The 26,289-nt window shown below is 44.8% G+C and overlaps 1 protein-coding gene across 1 annotated transcript in view; it reads left to right on the forward strand.

The window, feature by feature from the left end:
- Window positions 1-25,366, forward strand: part of LOC135229071 (cAMP-dependent protein kinase catalytic subunit PRKX-like) — an 89,542-nt gene extending 64,176 nt beyond the window's left edge. Inside the window, exons 5-11 of the mRNA XM_064278865.1 lie at window positions 513-545; window positions 1,247-1,366; window positions 7,438-7,533; window positions 9,815-9,872; window positions 14,749-14,826; window positions 17,179-17,327; window positions 19,213-25,366. Of these exons, the coding sequence (XP_064134935.1) occupies window positions 513-545; window positions 1,247-1,366; window positions 7,438-7,533; window positions 9,815-9,872; window positions 14,749-14,826; window positions 17,179-17,304 (511 nt within the window). The 3' untranslated portion in view covers window positions 17,305-17,327; window positions 19,213-25,366. The remainder of the gene's footprint in view (window positions 1-512; window positions 546-1,246; window positions 1,367-7,437; window positions 7,534-9,814; window positions 9,873-14,748; window positions 14,827-17,178; window positions 17,328-19,212) is intronic.
- The last annotated feature ends 923 nt before the right edge of the window (window positions 25,367-26,289 follow it).

The raw sequence follows: 26,289 nt of genomic DNA on the forward strand, positions 1-26,289 counted from the left end.
AGCCTAGCAGTTGCTGAAAGCTGCCCAATGAACTTAAAATGGCATTAAACTAGTAAGACCGCAAGAAACACTAAAAGCTTGTGAAAGGCAGGTAGAAAGAAACTCATCAGTAGCTTTGAATTTCCTCTCTTGTGTGGTAGGATTTGCTTATCGGAGGACATCGGTGAACCTGTAGATTCTTGAGGGACGCATCGGGTCATACTTGTCAATGAGTGAATGAATGCTTCATTTTTATTTTTTGTAAATTAATAGCCTTTATGTTTTAGAGCAATCTTTGGTTTACAGAAAAATTGAGCTGAAAGTACGGAGCATTCCCACCTGCCTGCTCCTCCCCACACACCTGTCTCCTGTTACAAAAGTCTTCCATTCCTGTGCTATGCTTGTTATCACTGATGGACCTTCACTGATACATTGTTATAACTAAAGCCCACAGTTCACATTAGCGGGTACTCTGTATTGTACAGTCCTCTGGATTTCGACAATCATATAATGTCTCGTGTCCCTCGTTACAGTATCACACAGAGAAGTTTCACTGCCCTGAAAATGTGAGTTAATTCTTCAACTGTTCTTTTTATGTTACTGTATTCTAAGACAGGTCCTGTGGAATTTCTTGCTTCTGAGCAACAATAGGGATGTCAGTAGTAACAACAGCAGCAGACGGTTACATGTATTCTACCTCAGTTAATACAAGTTCGGAAGAAAAATGGTCAGCTAAGAGCACATTAGAAGTCCCAGGGTGGTGCAAAGGGTGGGAAAAGCCTGACGATCTACTTCCAAAAAACCAGCCATTGCAAACTCTGTGGGACATACTTCTACCCTGGCACATGGGGGTTGGCAGGTGTCAGAATTGTCTTGACGTCAACGGGTTTGGCTTTTCAGTCCCCGGGTGGTGCAGACAGTCAGCGCACTTGGCTGCTAACCAAAAGGTTGAAGGTTTGAGTCCATCCAGAGGTGCCTTGGAAGAAAGATCTGGCAATCTAATGCAAAAAAAAAAGTCATTAAAAAACCCTATGGAGCACAGTTCTGCTCTGACACACCTGCGCTCACCATGAGTCGGGGTTGACTAGATGGTAACTGGTTCTTGAGACCTTGTTATTATCTCTGTTCCCGTAAAGTGTATCTACAGGAAAAAAGAAAGATAAGCCATCACTTTGATCTACTAAATGATTGTCACAGTGAGAGCAGCTGACGTGGCTGTACTAGAAAGCACCGCTGACTTTGTGGACTGCCTCTGTCTTCTCCACAGGACATGGACCCTCTGCGGGACCCCTGAGTACCTCGCCCCTGAAGTCATCCAGAGCAAAGGGCATGGGAGGGCTGTGGACTGGTGGGCACTCGGCATCCTCATCTTTGAGATGCTGTCGGGGTGAGTAGCCTTCCACAGGGATGAAGTAGCAACTGGCACACCAGCCTGTCTCCACCCACTCATTCTGACAGCCCTAAAACATGCACATCCAGGTTGCAAATTCGCCTCAGGTGGCCGCAAGCCTGTTTCCCGCTGCTGTGATGTGAATTCCCGGTCAAGTCTGTTTTAAGGAGGTTATGATTGAATTGTGTCCCCCAAAAACGTGTTATCAATTTGGCTGAGCCATGAGTCTCAGTATTGTGTGATGGTCCACCATTTCTGATGTGATTTCCCTAAGCATTGTAAATCCTGCCTCTGTGATATTAATGAGCCAGGACTAGAGGCAGTTATGTTAATGAGGTAGGACTCAAGCTACAGGATTAGGTTGTGTCTTGAGTCAATCTCTTTTGAGATATAAAAGAGTGAAGCAAGCAGAGAGACAGGGGGACCTCATACCACCAAGAAATTAGTGCCAGGAGCAGAACACAGCTCCCTGTGCTGAGAAGCTCCTAGACCAGGGGAAGATTGATGACAAGACCTTCTTCCCCAAGAGCCAACAGAGAGAGAAAGCCTTCCCCTGGAGCTGGTGCACTGAATTCAGACTTCTAGGCTTCTAGACTGTGAGAGGATAAATTTCTATTTGTTAAAGCCGCCCACGTGTGGTATTTCTGTTACAGCAGCACTAGATGACTAAGATACTCTCGTACCTGTAGATGTGATCCTGGGCAAGGGAAGTGGAATCTATGACAAAGTATATTTATTTTATGTGCTTTCTCTCTGTATCCTGTCTGTCTACTTGCTCTCTCTCTATCGTCTGCCTGTCCATCAGTCCATCCTTTCATCCATCCATCCATCCCACCGATTATCCATCCATCCATCCGTCCCACCTATCTATCCATCTGTCTGTTGGTCTGTCTGTCTTTCTATCACCTCTCCATCTATCTGTCTATCTGCCCATCCTCCGTCCACCTATTGGTCCATCCATCTGTCCATCCATCCATCCTTCAGTCTTTTGAAATGTCTGCTCTTCTTTACTCATTTATGTCTAGGGCATCACATAGGACCAGATTTCTTAATATACACCCTGGTCCATGAAGTAACAAGCAAAGCAAAAGCTTAAAATAAATGACGCACCCTGTCCCACTTCCATTCTGCTTCCAGCTGCATACTCTCCTTCGCCCTCGGTGATATTGTTGCCACAGGGGGGCAGCATCTCTGAGTGTCAGTGGACCCTGAATCCAGAGCCATCTGTAGCCTGGGGACAGAAATGCAAGGATTTTTTAGAGCACTCTTTTTCCCAGGGGCCAGGGAAATGCTGCTTCTCAGGTACCTGCTGTCTGCGATTGCTTTTAAGGAACCCTGGTGGCACAACGGTTAAGTACTAACTGCTAACCAGAAGGTTGGAGGTTTGAACCTACCTAGTGGCTCTGCATGAGAAAGACCTGATCATCTGCTCTCATAAAGATTACAGCCTAGAAAACGTTATGGGGCAGTTCTACTCTGTCATATGGGGTCGCTATGAGTTGAAATTGACCCAGTGGCACACAGCAACAAATACCGATATATGATATCCATATTTTATGATATAATACACAGTGCATATTTATTTAAAATCCTCCAAATTCAGTGGTTAAGCGTTTAGCTGCTAACCAAAAGGTTGGCAGTTACAATTCGCCAGCTGCTTCTTGGAGACCCTATGGAGCAGTTCTTCCCTGTCCTATAGGGTTGCTATGAGTCAGAATCGACTTGACGGCAGTGGGTTTGGTTTTTGGTTTATACACACACGTTAGGCGCCCTGGTGATGAGGTGGTTAAAAGCTACAGCTGCTAACCAAAAGGCCAGCGGTTCAGATTCACCAGCCGCTCCTTGGAAACCCTGTGGGGCAGTTCTACTCTGTCCTACAGGGTGGCTGTGAGTTGGTATTGACTCAGTTTGGGGTGTGTGCACACATTAAGAAGGCCTTGTGGTAAATGGTTAAATACTCGGCTGCTAACTGAAAGGTCGACAGTTCAGTTGGCAGTTGTGCAGTGGCTCTGAACGGGGAAGACCTGGCTGTCTGCTCCCCTGAAGATTACAGCCTAAAAACTCTGTGGGTGGTCTGCTCTGTCACATGGAGTCACTGAGTTGGAATCGACTCTGTGGCACACAACAACAAATACCTATATACGACAACCACATAGTATGATATAACACACAAGGCATATTTATTTAACATTCTCCGAGTCAATGAGTAACATCTATACAGCCCTGGTGGTGCAGTGGTTAAGAGCTTGGCTGCTAAGCAAAAGGTTGGCAGCTTGAATCCACCAGCAGCTCCTTGGAAACGCCATGAGGCAGTTCTGCTCTGCCTATAGGGTCACTATGAGTTGGAATGGACTTGATGGCAATGGGTATGGTGGTGAAATGGTTCAACACTGGGTTGTTAACCAAAAGGTTGGTGGTTCACTAGCGGCTCCACAGGGGAAGCCCTGGAGCTCTGCTCCTGTAAAGACTACAGCTGAGAAAACCCTGTGGGCAGTTCTACCGTTACGTGGAGTTCCTAGAGTCAGAACTGACTCCGGGGCACCCAGCAACAACACTTGGTTTTCCTTTAGGCAGGATCAGTCACTCTGCATTGGTCCCCCCGCCTCCACCCAGTTACTTACTAAACTCTTTCTAAAATGTCTTGCCCATGATCTCGTCATGTAACGCCTGCTTCCCGACAGCGTGTTGTTTAATATTCTCCAGAAATGTTTCTAGGTACGGATGACACATTTACTCCTGGAGTTTAATGTTCTGTGTCTGAGCTTGTACGTTTCCACGATGAAATCATACAGCCCAACGTATTCAGATAGAGCCACTGCCCAAGCCCAGACCAAAAAGGAATGATTCCGACAACCACTTGGAGAGAAAAGATCTGGCCAGTAAGGAAGTGTAGACTCAGGGTGGTTCGTTTCTGAGGTGTTCACGGTTGGCGAGATTTAGTGGAGGGAGTATGTACAAATCTCTGCTTCAGCACCTGGGCTAATTTTTCGATAAATGTTAGCTACTTACATTAAAAGAATAATTTCTGTTGTTGTTCACGGTGGGTGCAGTCGAGTCGAGTCCAACTCCTAGTGACCCCGTGTGACAGAGGAGAACTGCCCTATAGGGTTTTCTAGGCTGCAACCTTTACAGGAGCAGGTGACCAGGTATTTTCTCCCTCGAAGCTATTGCGTGGATTCAAACCATCGACCTTTTGGTTAGCAGTTGAGTGCTTGGCTGTTGCACCTCCAGGGCTCCTTAGAAGGCTCCATAGGGTAATTCAAACCAGTAATGCACTCGGCTGCTAACTAAAGAGTTAATAGTCTGAGTCCACCCAGAGGTACCTCGGAAGGAAGGCCTCGCGATCTACTTCCGAAAAATCAGCCATTGAAAACCCTATGGAGCACAGTTCTACCCTGACACACTTGGGGGCGCCATGAGTCGGGGTCAACTTGACAGTAACTGGTTAAGTATGACCTAAATGAATTAATCTGTCATGGCGATGTTGATACCGGCTTCCTTAATGCAAATCAATAATATTTGAATTGAAGCCATGATTGGCTCCTTGAACCAAAACAATATAATGAAGTGTGACCCATGCTGTTTCATTCAGCCTGTACACACTTATTGAGCACCTACTGTGTGCCACAGCTTGCCACTTGTGCTAAGAGTATGCGGACACTCATCGGCTAGCGGGGGAGACATCTTTAACACTCACTCTGCAATGAGCTCTCTGTTAGAGACAATTCTGAAGTATTACAGGGAGCTCTGGTGGTGCAGCAGTTAAGCGCTTAGCTGCTAACGGAAAGGTTGGGGGTTCAAACCCACCAGAGGCTCTATGGGAGAAAGACCTGGTGATCTGTCTCCATAAAGATTACAGCCTGTGGAAACTCTCTGGGGCAGTTCTCCGCCACATGGGGTCACAGTGAGTCTAGGCTTCTTGTGTTTGCCACAACGGAATACCACAAAGTGGATGCCTTCAATGAACAGAAACTGTCTCCCAGCCCTGGACGCTCGGAGTTGGAATTACAGGCATGGGCAGGGCTCTCTGTGGTTTTAAGAGGCTTCTTTCTTTACCTCTTCCAGCTTTTTCTTATTCTTCTTATCTCTTTCATCTTCTATTAAAAAAAAAAAAAAAAAAAACCATTGCCATGGAGTCGATGGCATTTCTTGGTTTGTAGTTGGTTTCTCGTTGTGTGGGGGACTCTCTTGCCTTATCTCTCCTTTTTTATTACACCCTACTCAGAAGGAATTAGTATTTTTTTAAAAAGTAAACAAACCAAACCCCTTGCTGTCGAGTGGATTCCAACTCATAGTGACCCTATAGGACAGAGTAGAATTGCCCCATAGGGTTTCCAAGGAGTGGCTGGTGGATTTGAACTGCTAACCTTTTGATTAGCAGACAAGCTCTTAACCACTGTGCCAGCAGGGTTCCGGGATTAGGGTTAGGACCCACCCTACTCCCCCTGAATGAGTTAACTGATAACACCTGTAAAGAAAAACCCTATGTCTAAGTTACCTAACCTATTGCCATTGAGTCCATTCTGATTCAGAGTGACCCTACAGGACAAAGTAAAACGGGTCAGAGTAGAACCGCCCCATACGGTTTCAAAGGTTTGCTGAAGCTGACTGCCACGTCTTTCTCCCTCGGAGCAGCTGGTGGGTTTGAAACACCGACCTTTCAGATAGCAGCTGAGTGCTTAACCAGTGTGCCACTAGGGCTCTCCTTAGTGATGTAGTGCTGCTATAACAGAAACACCACGAGTTGGTGGCTTTAACAAAGAGAAGTTAATTTCTCACAGCTCATGAGCCTGGAAGCCCACCGAGATAATCTTTAAACCTTAAACCAAAAATATACTCTGAAGTCTTCTTTAAACCACAGTTTAGCTTAGCTAGTAAAGAATGTCTGCCTTGAGCGTTGTGCTTTTTGGAGATCTATCTGTATGGGGTCAGACTGACAACAGCAACTTGAAAGGGTTAGACAGGAACCTTAAGAGGCAGTGAGTTTATGTGAATGGGGGAGGAACAACCCAGAAAAGGAGGGTGAGGATGGTTGTACAACTCGAAGAATGTAATTAACGTCACTGCATTGCACATGGAGAAATTGTTGAATTGGTGTATGTATTCCTGTGTATATTCTCAACAACAACAACAACGTGAAAAACAAAACAAAAACCCAAATTGACTGAACAGACACGGTGTGCTAATACTGCCTCAGTAACGTAACAAGGAGAACCCATTTCCAAATGGGATTATAACCACAGACATTTAAAAAAAAAAACAAAAAAACTAAATCCGTTGCCTTTGAGTCGATTCTGACTCACAGCGACCCTGTAGGACAGAGTAGAACAGCCCCATAGGGTTTCCAACGAGCGGCTGGTGGATTCGAACTGCTGACCCTTTGGTGAGCAGCCAAGCTCTTAACCACAGCGTCACCAGGGCTCCAACCACAGGCGTAGAGGTTAGGATTTACAACACAGTATTTTTAGTGGACACAGTTCAATCCATAACACCCTATTTCTCCAAACAAGGCCACACGTACCTGTGCTCAGGTGAGGGCTTCAACATATTTGGGGGACTCAAACGTGTAATTTGTGGTCACCGAGGCACATTAACCACAGTAAAACTGAGAAAGCATTTAAAGAAAATCACCACTGTCTTAGGACCCACTGCATGCTTACTTGATGGGAGTGTGATCAAGTAAGATGCTGTTCAGGGTTTCGTTAGTGCCTGTCCCCTGCTCAGCGCACACCTCCACTGAAGGCTTGCACTGCCGCTCTGGTTGTGGAATGGGTACTTGATGGGAGTGTGATCAAATAAGATGCTGTTCAGTGTTTCCTTAGTGTTTGCCCCCTGTTCAGCTCACACCTCCACAGAAAGGCTTGCACCTCCGCTCTGGGAATCTTACCTTCCCCTTCAGATGTCTGTGGGGTGCAGGCTTGGCTCTCTGCTGTTTAGTACCTTCCGTCTGCAGTGGGTCCTAAGACAGTGGTGATTTTCTTTAAATAGCAAGAATCGTCGTCATGACTTAATCATCGGGATTTTCCATTCTGTTCTCCACTAAGAATAAATGCTTATTTTTCTAACAGGTTCCCTCCATTTTTCGATGACAACCCATTTGGAATTTATCAAAAAATTCTTGCAGCCAAAATAGATTTTCCCAGACATTTGGATTTCTATGTCAAGTAAGTAAACCGTGTCTCCTGTCGTTGACCGTGTGTTTATTCTGAAGATGTCTAAAGTCACAGGGAAGGCATTCACCAAGCATAATGCTACATTTTTCTTATTGAATGTGGATGCGTTTAAGCTATTCTGGACAGTAATCTTTCCTGTAAAAAGCGAAATGGTTTTAATTATTCTCCTTTCATGATAGTTGGAACCTTGGTAGCACAGTGGTTAAGAGCTCAGCTGCTAACCGAAAAGGTTGATAGTATGAATCCACCAGCCACTCCTTGGAAACCCTATGGGGCAGTTCTACTCTGTCCTAGAGGGTCGCTGTGAGTTGGAATCGACTCAACCACAATAAGTTTTTTGGTTTTGGTATAGGGGTTAGAGAGGAGCCGTGGTTACACGGTGATTAAGTGTTCAGCTGCTAACCAAAGGTTGGTGGTTTGAACCTACCGTCCACTCCCGGGGAGAAAGATGTGGCAGTCTGCTTCTGTAAAGATTACAGCCTCGGAAACTCTGTGGGGCAGTTCTGCCCTGTCCTGTAGGGTTGCTATGTGTCGGAATCGATTTGATGGAAATGGTGTTTTATTTTTTATTTAATGACGACCCCGTGTGTATTAGAGTTGAGCTGTGCTCCACAGGGTTTTCAATGACTGATTTTCAGAAGCTGATCACCAGGCCTTTCTTCTGAGGCATGTCTGGGTGGACTTGAACCTCCAACCTTTAGGTTAGCAGCCGAGCACATTCACTGTTCACACCAGCCAGGGACTCCTTGCGTTGCCAACTCTGCCTGAAAGCGTTTCCTTCTTCCTCAGGTGGATACAGAATCGTCGAGGTAGATGAACTGACACTTTCTCTTTTTCACTGAGAGACAAAGAGGTGGTTCGCCGTCAGAGGCCCCCCGCCATGCTTCGGTTGTGTCGTGTTAGAAGACTCTAGGGTTTTAGCTATCTGATGTCCAAGTTTCAGATCAGTGGGAACCAGGGGGGTCATGGTCTCTAGGTGTGGAATGTGCATTTCGGTGTCCAACTCGTCTGCGCCTTCCCAACTGATCACCAGAACCTGGGGCGTGGCCCGTGTCAATGTTTATGCTGCTCACCCAGACCCACTGCCATCCAGTCCATTCCAACTCATAGCGACCCTGTAGGACAGAGAACTGCTCCATAGGGTTTCCAAGACTGTAACCCTTACGGAAGCAGACTGCCACATCTTTCTCCTTAGGAGCTGTTGGTGGGTTGGAACTGGCAACCTTTTGGTTAGCAGCCAAGCACTTAACCATTGTGCCACCAGGCCTCCTATTTATCTTGTATAAAGCCCACTGCTGTTGAGTCGATTCTGACTCATAGCAGTCCTATAGGACAGGGTAGAACTGCCCCATAGGGTTTCTAAGGCTGTAATCTTTGCAGAAGCAGACTGCCACATCTTTCTCCCGCAGTTTCCCTGCCCCCTTACCTTCTTTTCTTTGTTTTAAAGTCATTGTTGATCATTTGGTCTCAAATAGATGATTTTTTTCATGGAAGCACAGGACTCATGAGTCGTCTTCATTATTTTTTGAGCCAATTTGTTTTTAAGCTACAAGGTGTCCCCAGGGGTTAAATTTGATTCAGAATTTGAAGAGTACCTCAGGGCAATAGGCTCAGGGGATTCTCTAGTGTCAACCAGTCCAGTAGGTCTGGTTTTTTTTTTTTTTTTAGGAATTTGAGGAGTGGGTAGGTTTGTTTGTTTTTGGAGTGGGTAGATTTTTTGTTTTATTTTTTTTAATTGTACTTTAGATGGTTTACAGACCAAACTAGTTTCTCATTAAACAATTAATACACGTATTCTTTTGTGACAGTGGTTGCCAACCCCACGACATGTGAATACTTTCCTCTTCTTGGCCTTGGGCTCCCTGTTACCAGCTTTCCTGTCCCCGCCTGCCTTCTAGTCCTTGCCCCTGGGCTGGTGTGCCCCTTTAGTCTCATTTTGTTCTGTGGGTCTGTCTAATCTTTGGCTGAAGGGTGAACCTCAGGAGTGACTTCAGTACTGAGCTAAAAAGGGTGTCCAGGGGCCATACTCTCCGGTTTTCTCCAGTCTGTCAGGCCAGCAAGTCTGATCTTTTTTTGTGAGTTAAAACTTTGTTCTACTTTTTTCTCCAGCTCTATGCGGGACCCACTATTTGATCCTTGTCAGAGCCATTGGTGGTGGTAGGCAGGTACCATCTCCTGGAGAGGGTAGCTTTTTGCTCTCTGTTGTTACATTGTATCAATGTGTGACGTTGATGTCAAGATGTACATGCTTTTGTCTCCTTCCCACAAACAGAGACCTCATCAGGAAGCTGCTTGTTGTGGACAGAACAAGACGACTTGGAAACATGAAGGTCAGTATTGAACGCCACGTATCGTTAGACGCTTGGCTATTAACCAAGAAGTTGGAGGTTCAAGTCCACCCAGAGGCACCTAGGAAGAAAGGCCTGGCAGTCAGCTTCCTAAAAAGCAGCCATTGAAAACCCCGTGGAGCAGTTTTACTCTGACACACATGGAGGCGCCATAAGTCCAGACTGACTTGACTGGTTTGGAAATCCCTGGGTGGTGCAAACTGGTAAACGCTCAGCTGATAACCAAAAGGTTGGTGGTTCAGATCCACCTGGAGGTGCCTCGGGAGAAAGGCCTGGCAGTCTACTTCTGGAAAACCAGTCGTTGAGAACCCTAAGGTGCACAGTTCTACTCTGACACACACAGGGTCACCATGAGTCGGAATCATCTTAGCAGTTACTGGTTTACTTACTTATTTTTGGCTGTTGCTGTGGTTTACGTAGTAAGCAAGATTCATTATAAATTTGTGTCATTTGACGCCATAGATTTATACACATAAACGGCGGCACAGTGCTGGTGTTCAGTTGTCAGCCAGATTGCAAACCTGGATTTCTGCACGTCCACAAAATCAAAGAGCGTCTCCATCCCATCTCTTTCCTCCAAACAAGCACGTGACTCCGTAGCCATTTACAAGCAATCTGTTGCTGTTTTTTTTTCAAACAGCTTTGTTGAGATGTAATTCACGTAGCATACGACTCTCCCCTTGAAAGAGTACAAGGCAACGATTCTCAGTGAATTCACAGAGTTGTTTAACCATCAGCTTATTCACCGTTAGAACAATTTCACCACGTCAGAGAGAAACCCTGACCCTTCAGCTGTCACCCCCATATCCATTCAGCCCCCCCAGCCCTGGTAATTATTTTCTGTTTAGATAGATTTGCCTATCCTTGTCTGGCTTCTTTCCCTCAGCTTAATGTTTTCGATTATATAAACCTCTTTTTATGTCTGAGTAAGCTTCCATCCAGTGAATATACCCCATTTTGTTTATCCCTCGCACGTTGATAGGCATTTGGGTGGCTTCCACCTTTTGGCGCTTCTGAATAAGATTGCTGTGAACATCCGTGTACAAGTGTGTACGTGGATCAGTCATTTTTTAATTTTTTTTTATTTTGCATTATGTGCAAGTTTACAGAGAAAATTAGTTTCCCATCTGATAGTTTGTACATGAAGCGTCCATGACTTGGTTTCGTTCCCGACGATGTGTCAGTGCTCTCCCCGTTTCCATCCTGGGTTCCCCGTTTTCCTTCCGTCCTGATTTTTTACCCTTTCCTGCCTTCTCATCTTTGCTTTTGGGCAAATGTTGTCACTTTGACCTTGTATAACTGATTATTCCAAGGGGTACGTTCATCTCGGGTGTTATGGTTTATTTTATGGGCCTGTCTGTGGTTTGGCTGAAAGGTGGTCTCCAGGAATGGCTTCAGTTCCAGTTCAGAAGGGTGTCTTAGGGCCAGAGTCTTGGGGATTCCTCCAGTCTCTGCCAGGCCATAAGTCTGCTCTTTTTTGTGAATTTGATTTTTTTTGTTCTACGGATTTTCTCCCGCTCTGTCTGGGACCCTCTGTTGTGATCCCAGTCAGGGCGGTTGGTCATTATTTTATTTCATTTGTGACTTATACAATTTAAAAACTGACCGTTCCTTATATACAGTGAAACCCATGCCTTTGGGTATGAAATTAGACATGTGGTAATTGCCTGGTGGTGCAGTGGTTTAGTGCTCAGCTGCAAACCAAAAGGTCAGCGGTTTGAACCCATCAGCGGCTCCATGGGAGAAAAGACCTGGCTTTCTCTAAAGATGACAGCCTAAGAAACCCTATGGGGCAATTCTGTCTGCTCACATGGCGGTGCCGTATGTCAGAACTGACTCGCTGGCAACGGGTTTGGTGTTTCAGAATTTCTGAATCTCTCAGCTGTTTCATCTCTACAACCTAATTTGGTTTTATTACCGTCATTTTATAGATGTAGAAGCTCTGATTCCCCAAAGAAAGGCAATTTTTTCAGTGATACTGTGCAGAAAACAGTTTGCATAGCAGAGCAGGTACTATCACCCATAGGAATGCCAGCTTGCCCTTGGTTGCTGTCTAGAAATTTGTATTTCAGGAGGATCCCCGGCATTTCCGAGAACTGATAGAAATGACTCATTGTGCCAGACTGCTTAAATAAAGTGGTTTATGCTGAACACTTGTTTTCTTTTTGAAAGTCTGGGATTTTAATAGGTGTGAGAGAGAGAACGGAGCCCTGTTGGTGGAGTGGTTAGGAGCTCGGCTGCTAACCAAAAGGTCAGCAGTTCGAATCCACCAGCTGCTCCTTGGAAACCCTAGTGTGCAGTTCTGGTCAGAAGCTACTTGATGGCAACGGGTTTTTTTGGGGGGGTTTGTTTTTGGTTTTAGAGAGAGAATGTGTGAATGAAAAACTAAAACCAAACCAGTCACTGCTGAGTTGACCTTGACTCATGGCGACTCTGTGTGTGTCAGAGTAGAACTGTGCTCCATGAAGTTTTTAAAAATGATTCTGTGGTTGTTGTTGAGACTATACACAGCAGAACATACACCCATTCGACTGTTTCTATGTGTACCCTTCAGTGACATTGACTACATTCTTGGAGTTGTGCGACCATTCTCACCCTCCTTTTCTGAGTTGTTTCTCCCCCATTAACATAAACTCACTACTCCCTAAACTTCCTAACTAATCTTTTAAGTTGCTGTCATCACTTTGATCCCATATATGCAATTCTTAAAAGAGCACAATGCTCAAAGCAGACATCCTTTACTGGGAAAGCTCAACTGTTATTTGTTTTAAGAAGAATTCAAGGGTTATTTTTGGTTTAAAGTTTAAAGATTATCTCAGGGCAATAGTTTTAGAGGTTCATCCAGCCTCCATGGCTCTAGAAAATCTGGAGTCCATGAGAATTTGACATTCTGCTTTGTATTTTTCCCCCTTTTGATCAGAATTTTTCTATAGAATCTTTGATCAAAGTGTTCAGTAATGGTAGCCAGGCATCACTGCATAGAGTTTTCAATGGCTGACTTTTGGAAAGTAGATCTCCAGGCCTTTCTTCCGAGGTACCTCTGGGTGGACTTGGACCTCCAACCACTCAGGTAGCAGCCTAGTGCCTTAACAGTTTGCATTACCCGAGGACTAGCCCCCAGTAAACCCCTGGTATATGGTGTCTCTAAGGATTCTGCTTCCCAGGGCCAATCCCAGGTCCATGAGTAAGTCTCTCCATGGATGTCCTGAAACCAGAAATAGGTAAAAAAAAAAAAAAAAAAAGTCCGTGAATTCTACCAAATGCAGTGATGTCCAAACAGCCCATAATCATAGAAGATATCATACTACAGTTAAACCTGTGAAAGTCAGAACCCATGTAAGGCAGAAGCCTGTCAGAGCAGGAGAACTCAAATATTTTCTACTAAAAGGAGCGATAGAAAAGTGGTAAGACTGCACCCTGTCAATGGCAGAAAACTTGTGTAACCCAATAAGAGTGGGTCCTGCCTGGTGCCACCTCTCGAGTGAATTGAGAGACACCAGGCCTTTGAGAAAGAGAAAGTAGAGCTTATTGCAAGCTGGCCAAGGCAAGGAGCTTGGAGACTAAGTCTCAGATCAAGCTTCCTGAAGCTGAGGATTCTAGGACAGTTGTAGGGTTTGGTATAGGGAGCTTATACATAATTTATGAACTTTCTGGGAATAAGCAGGCAATTTTAGGAACTAATTAACATGCATGGAGTGCAGTGGGGGTGCAGTACGGCAGCTGGGGGATGTTTTTTAAAAAAAAAATTTACTTTTTTATGATGCACGAAGTTCATCTGAGGACAGCTTTCCACCTTATTGCTCCTGTCCGAATGGAGGGGGCTAGTTAGTGAAATGGCCTTGAGCAGAGGAGCAGTAGGATGGCCTTGGGCTGCTACACAGAATGTCTTATCAGGAACTCACAGACCCTGGGTATCATGGGAGGAGGCAGAACAGTTTAACTCTGTGGTTACGCTTGCAGGACCCTGAAAAACAAAACAGCCCCGTCGAATTCCAGCTCTCACAGCTTCCACTGTATATAGACTTTATTCTTTGATCCAGAGCCGTGTGTCCATGAGCGTAGCCACTGGATTTGTTTCTACAAAGAAGGGAAACAGATAGAATGTAAATGACTTCATTTATACTTCATTAAAGGCTCACACTGCAGGCACAGTCTTTACAATAAAACAAACCTTTCCTTGGATTGTTTCTATACCACATAATTTTAAGAGATTCTTTGGAACATTTTTCCTCCTACCATTTCAAAAACTTGTATTCTGATTTTTTAGTTACCTGGTGGTGCTGTAACAGAAATATCACAAGGGGGTGGCTTTAAAGAACAGGGATTTATTTTCTCACAGTCCTGGAGGCTAGAAATCAGAATTCAGGGCGTCGACTCTAAAAGAAGTCTCTCTCTCCGTCGGCTCTGGGGGAAGGTCCTTGTCTCTTTCAGCTTCTATGCCTCGGTTCCTTGGTGATCTCCACATGGCATCTGTCTTCCTCCATCTCTGCTTGCTTGCTTCTTTGCCTGAACTGTTCTTTTTATAATCTCAGAAATGATTGGCTTAAGAACAACCTAACTGATGACCCCATTAACGTAACAAAGAAAACGCTGTTCCCCAATGTGATTACATCAACTGGTATAAAACAAAAACCCGTTGCCGTCGAGTCAATCCCGACTCATAGCGAGCCTATGGGACAGAGCAGAACTGCCCCGTAGAGTTTTCAGGGAGCACCTGGTGGATTCGAACTACCGACCTTTTGGTTAATAGCGGTGGCACTTAACCACTACACCACGAGGGTTTCCTTGGCTGGTCTAGGGGTTAGGATTTACAGCACATATTTGTCCCTAAAACTGATGAAGCACACCTCTTTTGCAGAATGGAGCAAATGACGTGAAACGGCATCGGTGGTTCCGAACTGTGGACTGGGAAGGTGTCCCAAACAGAAGATTGAAGGTACAACAGATGTAAACTGGCGACTCCTTACTTAGCGTGGGTTAGCTCTCCTCAACAATGGTGAAGCGCTCGGCTACTAAAAAGTTTGCAGTTCCAACCCAACCAACAGCTCTGAGGGAGAAAGACCTGGCCATCTGCTCCCATAAAGATTACAGCCTAGGAAACCCTATGGGGCAGTTCTTCCCTGTCACGTGTAGTTTCTCTGAGTTGGAATCAACTCAATGGCATCCAACAATGTCTCATTTTTGTGGTTCGTACATAATTGTACAATACAACCAATCACCTCAAGTCATCAGTAAGCCAGGTTTCCTATTCAATGAGTTGGGTACTTCAGAACTAAAGAAACTCCTAGACTAGAGTAATAGTTAGGAGCCCAGATTATGACTATGATTTTTTTAAGCAGTGTTTGTTGTGAACTTCTCATTAGCCAGACACTATTTTGTTGTTGTTGTTATTAGGGGCTATCGAGTTACTTCCAACTCATAGCAACCCTGTGTAGAACAGAACGCAACACTGCCCGGTCCTGCACCATCCTCACAATCATTGTTATGTTTGAGCCCATTGTTGCAGCCACTGTGTCAATCCATCTCGTGGAGGGTCTGCCTCTTTCTCAATGACCCTGTACCTTACCCAGCATGATGTCCTTCTCCAGGGTTTGATCCCTCCTGATAACATGTCCAGAGCATGTGAGATATAGCTAGTGCCAAAGAATCATCCCAAGTCCTGTACCTATTTACATCTCCATCAGCAATATATGAATGTTCTAACTGCTCAACACATTCATGCCAGCACTTGGCATTGTCTGTCATTTTCCTTTTAGCCAGCCTGATGGGTGTTTAGCTGTATCTTATTGCTGTTTTAATTTACAGCACACTGATGATTAATGAAATTGAACATCTTTTCATGAATTCTTTTGGCCATTTGAAAACCCTCTTTGTAAAATTCCAGTCAAGGTATTTTTTCCCATAGTCTTCTTAAGTAGTCTCTCTTTTATTGCTTTTTGCAATAAATCTTTTTTTTTTTTCACTTTTACATTTAGAGAATTTTTTTATTGTACTTTATTATTTTTTTTTTACTGAACTTTAGGTGAAGGTTTACAGAATAAACTAGCTTCTCATTAAGCAGTTAATACACATACTGTTTTGTTGACATTGGTTGCCAACTCCATGACATAGCAACACTCTCCTCTTCTCGCCCTTGGGTTTCCTTTTACCAGCTCTCCTGTCCCCTCCTGCCTCCTAGTCCTTGCCCCTGGGCTGATGTGCCCCTTTAGTCTCCTTTTGTTTATGGGCCTGTCTAATCTTTGGCTGAAGGGTGAACCTCAAGAGTGACTTCATTACTGAGCTGAAAGGGTCTCCGGGGGCCATACTCTCAGGGTTTCTCTAGTCTCTGTCAGACCAGTAAGTCTGGTCTTTTTTTGTGAGTTAGAATTCCGTTCTACATTTTCACCAGCTCTGTCTAGGACCCTCTACTGTGATCCCTCTCAGAGCAGTTAGTGGTGATAGCTGGATACCATCTAGCTGTGCTGGACTCCACCTGGTGGAGGCTGTGGTAGTTGTGGTCCCATAGTCCTTTGGATTAATCTTTCTCTTGTGTCTTTGGTTTTCTTCATTCTCCCTTGGTTGAGATGGGGTGGGACCAGTGGAATATCTTAGATAGCTATGCACAAGCTTTTAAGACTCCAGATACTACTTACCAAAGTAGAGTATAGAACATTTTCTTTATAAATTATGTTATGCCATCTGAGCTAGGTATCCCCCGAGACCATGGTCCCCACAACCCTCAGCCCAATAACTTGATCTCTCAGGAAGTTTGGATGTGTCTATGAGGCTTCCATGACTTCGCCTTGGTCAAGTCGTGCAGGCTTCCCTAGTATTGTATACTGTCTTACCTGTCACCAAAGTTACCACTTATCTACTGTCTAGTTAGTGTTGGCAACAAGTTTTCAGGTATGGTACCAGCTACTAAAACCTTAGTGGGTACTTTTCCCATCTTACTGGTATTTTCCAGAGTCTGGCCACTGGGCCACCTTCCCCTGTACCTGGGCAGGCCTGAGAATCTGCATTTAACAAGCAACCCAGTCGTTCTCATCCTAGAAGTAGTAAACACTGTCGACTTAAACCTTCGAAACATCACGTGCATTCATCTGAACCATGATTGATAACCTAACTTACTAGCAAGTCCTTCATTTCAAGCTTTCCGTCTTTGTAAGCAAAGGAAAGCAGACCTTTGATGTTTAAAATCCTTCCCGTGTTTACCCAAAGTAACCAAAGCAAAGTGATAGACATAGCATGCAAGTGGGTCCACCTGTTTGTTCTAACTGTGGGTTTGTCTCGGCCGGTCCCCACCCAGCCCCCCATCGTGCCCAAAGTGACTTGCGATGGCGACACCTCCAACTTTGATACGTACCCGGAGAATGACTGGAACAAGGCCCACCCCGTGTCTCCAGAGGACTTGGAGATCTTCAAGAATTTCTGAGGACAGGAATTCCCACGCGGAAGGTATGTCTTTATTTTCAGTCGTTGTCTTAGTCATCTAGTGACGCTGCTATAGCAGAAATACCACAAGTGGAAGCAGAAATACCACAAAGCGAAATTTATTCCTCACAACCTAGGAGGCTAGAAATCCGAATTCAGGGCGCCAGCTCTAGGGGAAGGTTTCCTCTCTCTGTTGGTTCTGAGGGAAGGTCCTTGTCTCCTTTCAACACCTGTGGGCCCGGTGTTCCTTGGAAATCTCCATGTGTCTTGGTGTCAGTCTTCCTTTAGGCCTAGGAGGTTGTCAGCACAGGGATCCTGGGTCCAGAGGATGTACTCTGCTCCTGGCTTTTCTTTCTTGGTGGTAGTGAGGTCCCTCCCCTCTCTGCCTGCTTCTTTCTCTTTTTATCTCTTACAAGAGATAAAAAAGGTGTGTCTCAAGCAAGGGTGTTACTTGAGTCACACCATCTTATAAGACTGTGACTCAAGATACACCCCACATTGAGACTACCTCACCAACATATAAAAAAACAAAAAACAAAAAACTTGTTACCTTTGAGTTCATTCCTCGATTCTGACTTATGACTACCATATAGGACAGAATAGAGCTGCCCCACAGGATTTCCAAGGGGCAGCAGGTGGATTCAAACTGCCAACATTTTGGTTAGCAGTCAAGCTCTTAACCACTGCGCCACACAGGGCTCTCATTAACATGTAGAGGTTAGGATTTACAACACATCACAAAATGGAGGATAATTACATCAGATTACAAAATGGAGGACAACCACACAGTACTGGGAATCGTGGTCTAGCCAAGTTGACACACCTTTTTGGGGGATATAATTCCATCCATGACCATCATTAAGACATAGTGAGGGTGCTGCTACCCCACTGCCTGAGTCTCCTAGTGCTGCTATAACGGAAATTCCACAAGTGGACAGCTTTAATGAACCAGGTTTTATTTTCTCACCATTCAGGAGGCTAGATGTCTAAACTCAGGGCGCAGGCTCTAGGGAAGGCTCTCCTTCTGTTGGTTCTGGAGGAAGGTCCTTGTCTCTTCTGAGCTTCTGTTTCTTGGTTCCTTGGTGAACTTCATGTGGTGTGGCATCTATCTTCCTCCATCTCTGCTTGTTTGCTCGCTTGCTTGCTTTATGTGTTCCTTTTGTATCTCAAAAAGGGTTGATTTAAGATACACCCTACACTGCCACATTAACATAACAAAGAAAACCTTTTTTCCAAATGAGATTATAACCCACAGGTATATAGGGGTTGGAGCTCTGGTGGCACAGTGGTAAAAAGCTACGGCTGCTAACCAAAAAGGTCAGCAGTTTGAAGCCACCAGGTGCTCCTTGGAAACTCTACGGGACAGTTCTGCTCTGTCCTATAGGGTCACCATCAGTCGGAATCCACTCAACAGTGATGGGTTGTTTGGTTTTGGTATAGGGTCAGAGAGGAGCCCTGGCTGCTCACTTGTTAAGCACTCCATTGATAACCAAAAGATTGGTGATTGAAACCTACCAGCGGGTCCTCGGGAGAAAGATGAGGCAGTCGGCTTCTGTGAAGATTACAGCCTTGGAAACGCTATGGGGCATTTTGACTCTGTCCCATAGGGTCACTATGAGTTGGAATTGACTCGACAGCAATGGATTTTTTTTTTTTTTTTTTTTGGTTTATAAACCAAACCAAAAACCAAACTTGTTGCCTGAAGGGCAGAGTAGAACTGCCTCATAGGACTGCCTGGTGGATTCAAACTGTCCACCTTTTGGTTAGCAGCCTTAGCTCTTAACCACTACACCACCAGGGGTGTCCCTCTAGTTTATAGGGGTTAGGATTTACAACACATATTTCAGGGGGACACAATTCAGTCTGTAACAAAAACTAACGAAGTCTGTCTTATTTCATGTTAAAACAGCCAGACTCAAGCGTCCCTGGGACAAAGATGTGCACACCTCTGCAAAGCTAAAGAACTGCCTTCGTGGTGTGCAGGAGGACGCTTCCATGTTGCTGTCCATCCATGTGGACTCAGAGACTCCAGAGCAGTTGCAATCCACAGCCCTAGCATTATTTAAGCAATGTCCTGCACCGTAGGAAGTTTTTTGGGGAAAAAAAAACAAAAGCGGTTCGGTTGTAGATTTCAAGTTACCATCTCCTGTTGGGTTCCTCCTGCGATGTCTGCCTTTTCCTCATAGACTTCAACTTTACAAGTTTGGACAAAACGTGTTCCATGGTCGCCACCAAGTGTGTGCGTGTGTGTGTGTGCGCGTGTGTGTGTAAAGAAGAGCTTGTGACGTACTCACAGGAATCGTGCATGGATGTCAATGTGGAATACTTTTCAGCGCCTATAATTTTTATTTTCAAATGTGTTTTATTTCCTTCCATCCCCAAGAAACTGTTCTTCAGGGGACAAAAATCTCAAAAGTATGATTTTTGCAATTTTTTTTTTTAATCATCTCATCTGCCTTTTATAGTTTTTTGTGGTGGGGAAAAAAAAGATTATGTGAGGTTTACATCTGTTGCTTCTATATAAACCAAATCAAACCCACTGCCGGCGAGTCGATTCTGGCTCATAGTGACCCTATAGGACAGAATAGAACTACCCCATAGGGTTTCCAAGGAGCGGCTGGTGGATTTGGACTGCTGACCTTTTGGTTAGCAGCTGTAGCATTTAACCGCCACCAGGGCTCCAGCTTGTGGAGGCTGAGAGGGCAACTTTTGTCCCAGAGCAACCATTGACCATGTTGAGTCACTCCAGGAATTTTCTGTGTTACATTCAAAAACGTCACACAGCATCGTGGTGTGGCTTCCTGTTAAAATCCCAGTTTAAATCCGTTGGACAAAATATAGTTCCCAAGCTAACAAAGAACTTTTAACATCAATTCCATGGCATGGCATGGACCTGGGTAGTGCAGACAGTTATCGTGCTCAGCTGCTAGCTGAAAGGTTGAAGGTTCAAGCCCACCCAGAGGTACCTTGGGAAAAAATCCCGGTGATCTAGTTCTGAAAGGTCATAGCCTTGAAAACCCTCTGGAGCACAGTTCTACTCTACACACACGTGGGATCGCCATAAGTCAGAGTCGGCTCGATGGAAATTGGTTTTGGAGTCCCTGGAGGGTGCAAACAATGAACATGTTTGGCTGCTAGCTGAAAGGTTAGAGGTTCGAGTCCACCCAGAGGTGCCTCGGAAGAAAAGGCCTGGTGATTTACTTCTGGGAAAAATCAGCCATTGAAAACCCCGTGGAGCACATTTCTACTGTGACACTCTTCGGGTCACCAGGAGTCAGGATCGAGTTGACGGCAACTGGTTTAGTTTTGGGAAGAGCGGAGACATGAATCATCTACAGAACGTCAGCGTTCGACATGGAACAATGAGCCCTGCTTGGTCCTGCTGGTTTCCAGCGAAAGGTTAAATTTAAGTTCATTTAATACACAATCCCCTCTCCAAGGTCACAGAGGCTTTTATAGAATTATCAGTGGGTAGAATTTATCTCTTTCGAACAGACGATAGTTACCCAAGGCCCACTGCTGTGAAGTTGAATTCTGACTCAGAGCAACCCTACAGGATAGAACAGAATTGCCCCAGAGGGTGTCCCAGGCTGTAACCTTTCCTGGAGCAGACTGCCACATCCTTCTGTGGAGTGGCTGGTGGCTGCTCACCGACCACGTTTCAGTTAGCAGCCGAGGGCTTTCAGGAGCACCCGGCAAATGTTTTTCGTCAGGACTGACTCACTCAGAGCCATATGTTCCATAGTCCCAATGACTGTGTCCCTAAATATGGGTCTTCCCAGAAACTGACCATTTTCGGTGTCCTTGGAGCCTGTAGCAAGCATGATTTATTTTCCTTCTTGTTCTTCCTCTCTCCATTCCTGATTCTAGGCTTTACTGTACAAACCCACACAGATTGGACTTTCTCTGTTCACTCAGACTCAGCTCAGAAATTAAATTGTTAAGATCGGTTTATCTGGTCCAACGGCCCAACTGAGACCTTCCCAAAGGAGGGGGCCACAGCATTCAAGATGTAGGTTCCGGAACCTTCCGGGGACTTCAAGGGATACAGCACCACGGAGACCACCTTCATAGCTCAGGGTCTCTTGAGTCACCTGGTGGATTCTTGGCCATTGGTGTTGCTTTTCCATGTCATACCTGGGAAGACATTTCTTCTCTGTGGGACTTGCTGCCTCTCTCTTCTGCTCACAAATCTTGTGATGCCAAGAACTTTTTGTGAAGGTCGTACATCTTTTAGGGTAGCAAAATTCCAAAGGAAACTCAGTTGCCTATCAGATTTGGAGGACCCTGGGCGACACTCAGGCTAAGCGTTTGACGACTAACCCAAAGGTTGGAGGTTCGAGTCCATCTGAGGCACGGTGGAAGAAAGGCCAGGTGATGTGCTTCCCAAAGGTCACAGCCAAGAAAATCCTATGGGACACAGCTCCACGGTGATGCATGTGGGGGTGCCATGAGTCAGAATCGGCTCAACTGCAGTGGGTTTGTTTGGGTTGTCAGAATTGGCCAGATTCACAAATCTCTTCCTTGTCTTGTTCAATCCATCCCAAATCTTATTCGTCAATGAGAAGACCGTGGCTTTGTGTATTTAAAGGCGGCGTGAAGAGAACTTCCACCTTAAAAGGGTTTAAGAGAGTGAAATTTAAGATACAAAACATTTTTCCCCCTCTTACCAGTCGTAAGGAGCCCTGGTGGCGTAGTGGGTAAGAGCTTGGCTGCTAATCAAAAGGTCAGCAGTTCGAGTCTGCCATCCACTCCTTGGAAATCCTATGGGGACACTTCTACTTTGTCCTAAAGGCTTGTTATAAGTTGGAATCGACTCGACGGCAACGGGTTAACAGGTTTCCAGTCATAAATGACCCATACTTTAAAAAAAAAAATTATTCCATTTTCCAAAAATAAACGGCAAAACGTGCACCAATTTAACAGTTTCTGCATGTATAATTGAGTGTTGGAGATTGTGTTCTTCAAGTTGTGCAACTGTTCTCACCCTCCTTTTCAGTTCTTCCTTCCCCGTTAGGGTAAACTCACTGCCCTCAGACCTTCTCGTCTAACCTTCTAAATGGCCTATGCTTCCAGTAGTAATCAATGCAATAGGTGATATAGGGAGTCCTGGGTGGCCTGAATGCTTTGCACTGGACTACTAACCAAAAAGTTGGCAGCTCGAACCCGCCCAGAGGCACTTTGGAAGAAACGCCTGGTGACTTTCCTCCCAAAAATCAGCCATTGAAAACGCTATGGAGCCCAGCTCTACTCTGCACACATGGCGTTGTGAGTTGGAGTGGACGGCAATAAACAGCAACCGCAAAGCTTAAGGTTTAGTCAAATAAACTGTTTTAACTGAGTAACTCAACAAGAATTAGTTTAAAATGTTGAGCTCAGTAAAACCCCCTACAGAATGATTTTTCTCAGTCACCATTTTGTTTGGATTAGAATAAGGGCCAAGGTCAGCCAGGAGCTTAGCATGCAATTTCTGAAATACTCAATCGTTGACTATGAGATGCTTAAGTCAGCACAGTGGCTTTGCGCCATGAGATAAGAACCTAGAGTTAAGAAAACATAAGTCTCATTATCTGACTCTAAAAATAAAATGTTTAAATTATTGTTGGAGCTTTCTGCTTAAAAAAATAATTAAGGACCTTCTTTGAATATAATGAAAAAATTGTACACAGATACGTTAAACCAGATGCCTGTTTTTTTAGGTTTGATTCTTACTCTCCAGATTTAATATCGAGGTAAAAATAGCATTGAGAATACCTGAAATGCACGGCCTTATTTATGAACAAATATGCAGAAAATGAGAATGTGTGAACATGTCAATTACATTATTCTCTGAAAGCTCTGTCATCAGCCTGCAGCCATACAAAGCAAATTCAGAATTAAAAGGAATTCCAAGAACATTTGATGGTGTTAAACCCACCTTCAGTGGTCTCGCACGTTTTAATATCCACAGTGCCACATGCTAAATGGTGACTGTCTGTGAACTGGCCGTTAATCTCACAGTGTGATGTAATGTTGCTACTGGTTTAATCAAAATGAGGAATCAACAGTCATTGCACGTACAGTGAAACGTGTGAGAACTGAAAGTCCATGAAACTGCCTCGCTTTTCCGGATCTCAAGGGTTTTCGGCCTTTGACAGGGTACAGTCTTACCACTTTCCTATTGCTCTTTATCATGGAAAATATTTGAGCTTTCCTTCTCTGACAGGTTCCTGCCTTACACAGTTCCTGGCTTTCACCAGTTTTACTGTAATTAAAAAATAGTTTACTCTGTGGAGGTGTTTTGACATTTTCGTGTATATTCTCCAATGTCATCACTGTGCAAAATTTAGACGGAAATTCATGAAAACAATCAACCAATATGTATCAGATTGAGCAATAGATTTATTTTGTTTTAGGTAACTACATATGAGTTGACAGCGTTTTCTTAAATATGAATACTATAAAAGAATGGATTTAAGAAATGCACGTATCACAACAGGGAGTACATTGCGGCGGGTCTTGTTTTCGTAAGTGGGAATGTCACTGGCCTGCTTCAATAATGCATTTATAAACCCGAGAAGGAAATAAAGCTACAACCAGTTATACAGAATGTAGTACACCTGCACTGGCAGACTTCTGATGCCCTCACAGCAGAAGTCCGATTCCTGCTCAGTGGAAACAGACCTATTGCTGGCAATGGGCGAATCATGAATTCTGACATCAACATGGCAGAACGTGCAAAAGAAAGATCAGGGAATTCCATACCTTCCCAAGGCTGTAAAACCCCACGTGCGATCCACCTCTGGGTAGCAACTGCACAATCGTTTGGTTATACACTTCTAGCCCATTTTGTTTCACTCTGTAACTCTCTACTTAAAAGCTGAATTATGCGATGTTTCTGCCAATGAAAACACCACCAGTGGGGCTGAGTAGTGCTGCGATTTGGGATGCATTTACCACTTCTGTGTTGAGCCTAAGTTGCCTCTATGACTTGGACCCTTCTACTGTGAACATATGGCGTAATACTGTTAACCAAAGACCCCCAGGCATGGGTCTGCACACTGGAGGCTGTGCCAACATCCCAACAGAACCTTGAAATCATTGGTCCAGCAACTTTGTTTATGTAGTGTTGGGAAAATTTGTGGTTGGATTGTTTTCTCCCCAAGCCAGTTGGGTTTTGCATTATGTTAACATCATCCTAGAAGAACTTGATTGCCCGAGCTGTAGAGATTTGAAATGTGACTCCTCAGTTTTTCTCCTTATTTGGTCAGTCAGTCTAGCATGCATTTTATACACGTTGGGTACCTTCTCTGAACTGTCTATTCCTGTTTTTGGCAGAGGTGAGAGGACTTCTTTCAACCTGAGTGAACGATATCCACTCAACAAAAACAAAAGCACATGAACAGTTGTCTTAATGTATTTGCATACTTTGGGGTGCGTGTGTGTTGGTGGGGGCGGGCGGGTGTCTTAACCAAGCATAATGTTTTAATGTCACGTTTGCTTTGCAAACACGATGGCCTTGTAACCCGTGGAATGGTGCTCCATAGTAAAGGGGAAACAGTGCTGCCACGGTTTTCTTTAAATTATTGTGTTTTAAGAAGTCTTCTTTAGCTTTAATTTCTTCTTCCACGGTGGGTGGACACAGCTGTTAATTTAAGTAAACATTGTGAAATGTGTTCTGATGGATGGGATTTGAAGCCTTTTGAGGCATAGGGCGTAGCTTTCTTAAGAACTTCAGTAGCTTCGTTCTGTTTTTGCACTGGACCAGGCCCTGTCTTGCACGTTGTCCATGCGCTTCCAGGGCCCATGTGGCTGCTGTCCGAAATGCGGACCTCGTACCAGAAGTGGGGTGCCTTGACGTTTGATCGGTGTGCCCCCTGGTGGACTGGAGCTAGGAAACCTGCAAAGCAAAGCCATCTCAGATACTCAGAGGACAAGTATGTTCAAAATCCCATGATTTCCTTGCACAATGAAAACCACTGTGATTTGTAAATACACCCTAGAGTAATTTTACTGCTGTCTAATTTATGTAATGAGACTGTTCATTCCGGGTTTGTTTAATAAAACTTTGTATCTTTTAAGGAGCCTGATTCTGGTCTGCTCCTTTTTGCCGCTGGATGAGCTATGGCTTTTCTGATTTCATCTACTCCGGGTGGGGGGTGAGGGGTGGGCGGGTTGGGAGCAGAGTGTTTTTGTAAAGGGCCGGGTGAAAATACTGTCTGCTTTGGGGGCCATCCAGTATCAGTTGAAACAGATGATACATTGTAGAATGGGCATGGCTGTGTGCCAATAAAACTTTATTTACACAAACAAGGGGCAGGCTTGGCTCTTGAGCTGTGGCTTTCCAACCCTTAATCTAGTGCATAAGAAGCCTTTGTGGTGCAGTGGTTAGGCACTCAGCTGCTAACCAAAAGGTTGGCTGTTCAAACCCAGCAGCGGCTCCAAAGGAGAAAGACCAGGTGATCTGCTTCCATAAAGATCCCGTTGCCGTCGAGTCAATTCCAACTCATAGCGATCCTATAGGACAGAGTAGAACTGCCCCATAGAGTTTCCAAGAAGCGCCTGATAGATTTGACCTGCTGACCTTTTGGTTAGCAGCCATAGCGGCTAACCACTATGCCACCAGGGTTTCCCAGTAAAGATTAAGACCTTGGAAACCCTATGGCGCAGTTCTACTCTGTCCTATAGCATTGGTATGAGTCAGAATGGACTCAGTGGCAATGGATTTGGTTCTAATTTACTCTGTGTGTGTGTGTGTGTGTGTATGGGGGGGCAGTGGAAGTTCAGTGGTAGAATCCTCGCCTTTCATGGGGGAGACCCATGTTTGATTCCCAGCCAAGGCACCTCGTGTGTGGCCACCACCTGTCTGTCAGCGGAGGCTTGTTCATTGCTGTGATGCTGAACGGATTTCAGTGGAGCTTCCAGACTAAGATGGACTAGGAAGAAAGACTGGTGATCTATGTGTGAAAATCTGTAAATGAAAACCCTACTGTTCAAGATAGGAAAC

The sequence above is a fragment of the Loxodonta africana genome, chromosome Y, assembly GCF_030014295.1.
Source record: "Loxodonta africana isolate mLoxAfr1 chromosome Y, mLoxAfr1.hap2, whole genome shotgun sequence".
In the NCBI taxonomy this organism is placed as follows: domain Eukaryota; kingdom Metazoa; phylum Chordata; class Mammalia; order Proboscidea; family Elephantidae; genus Loxodonta; species Loxodonta africana.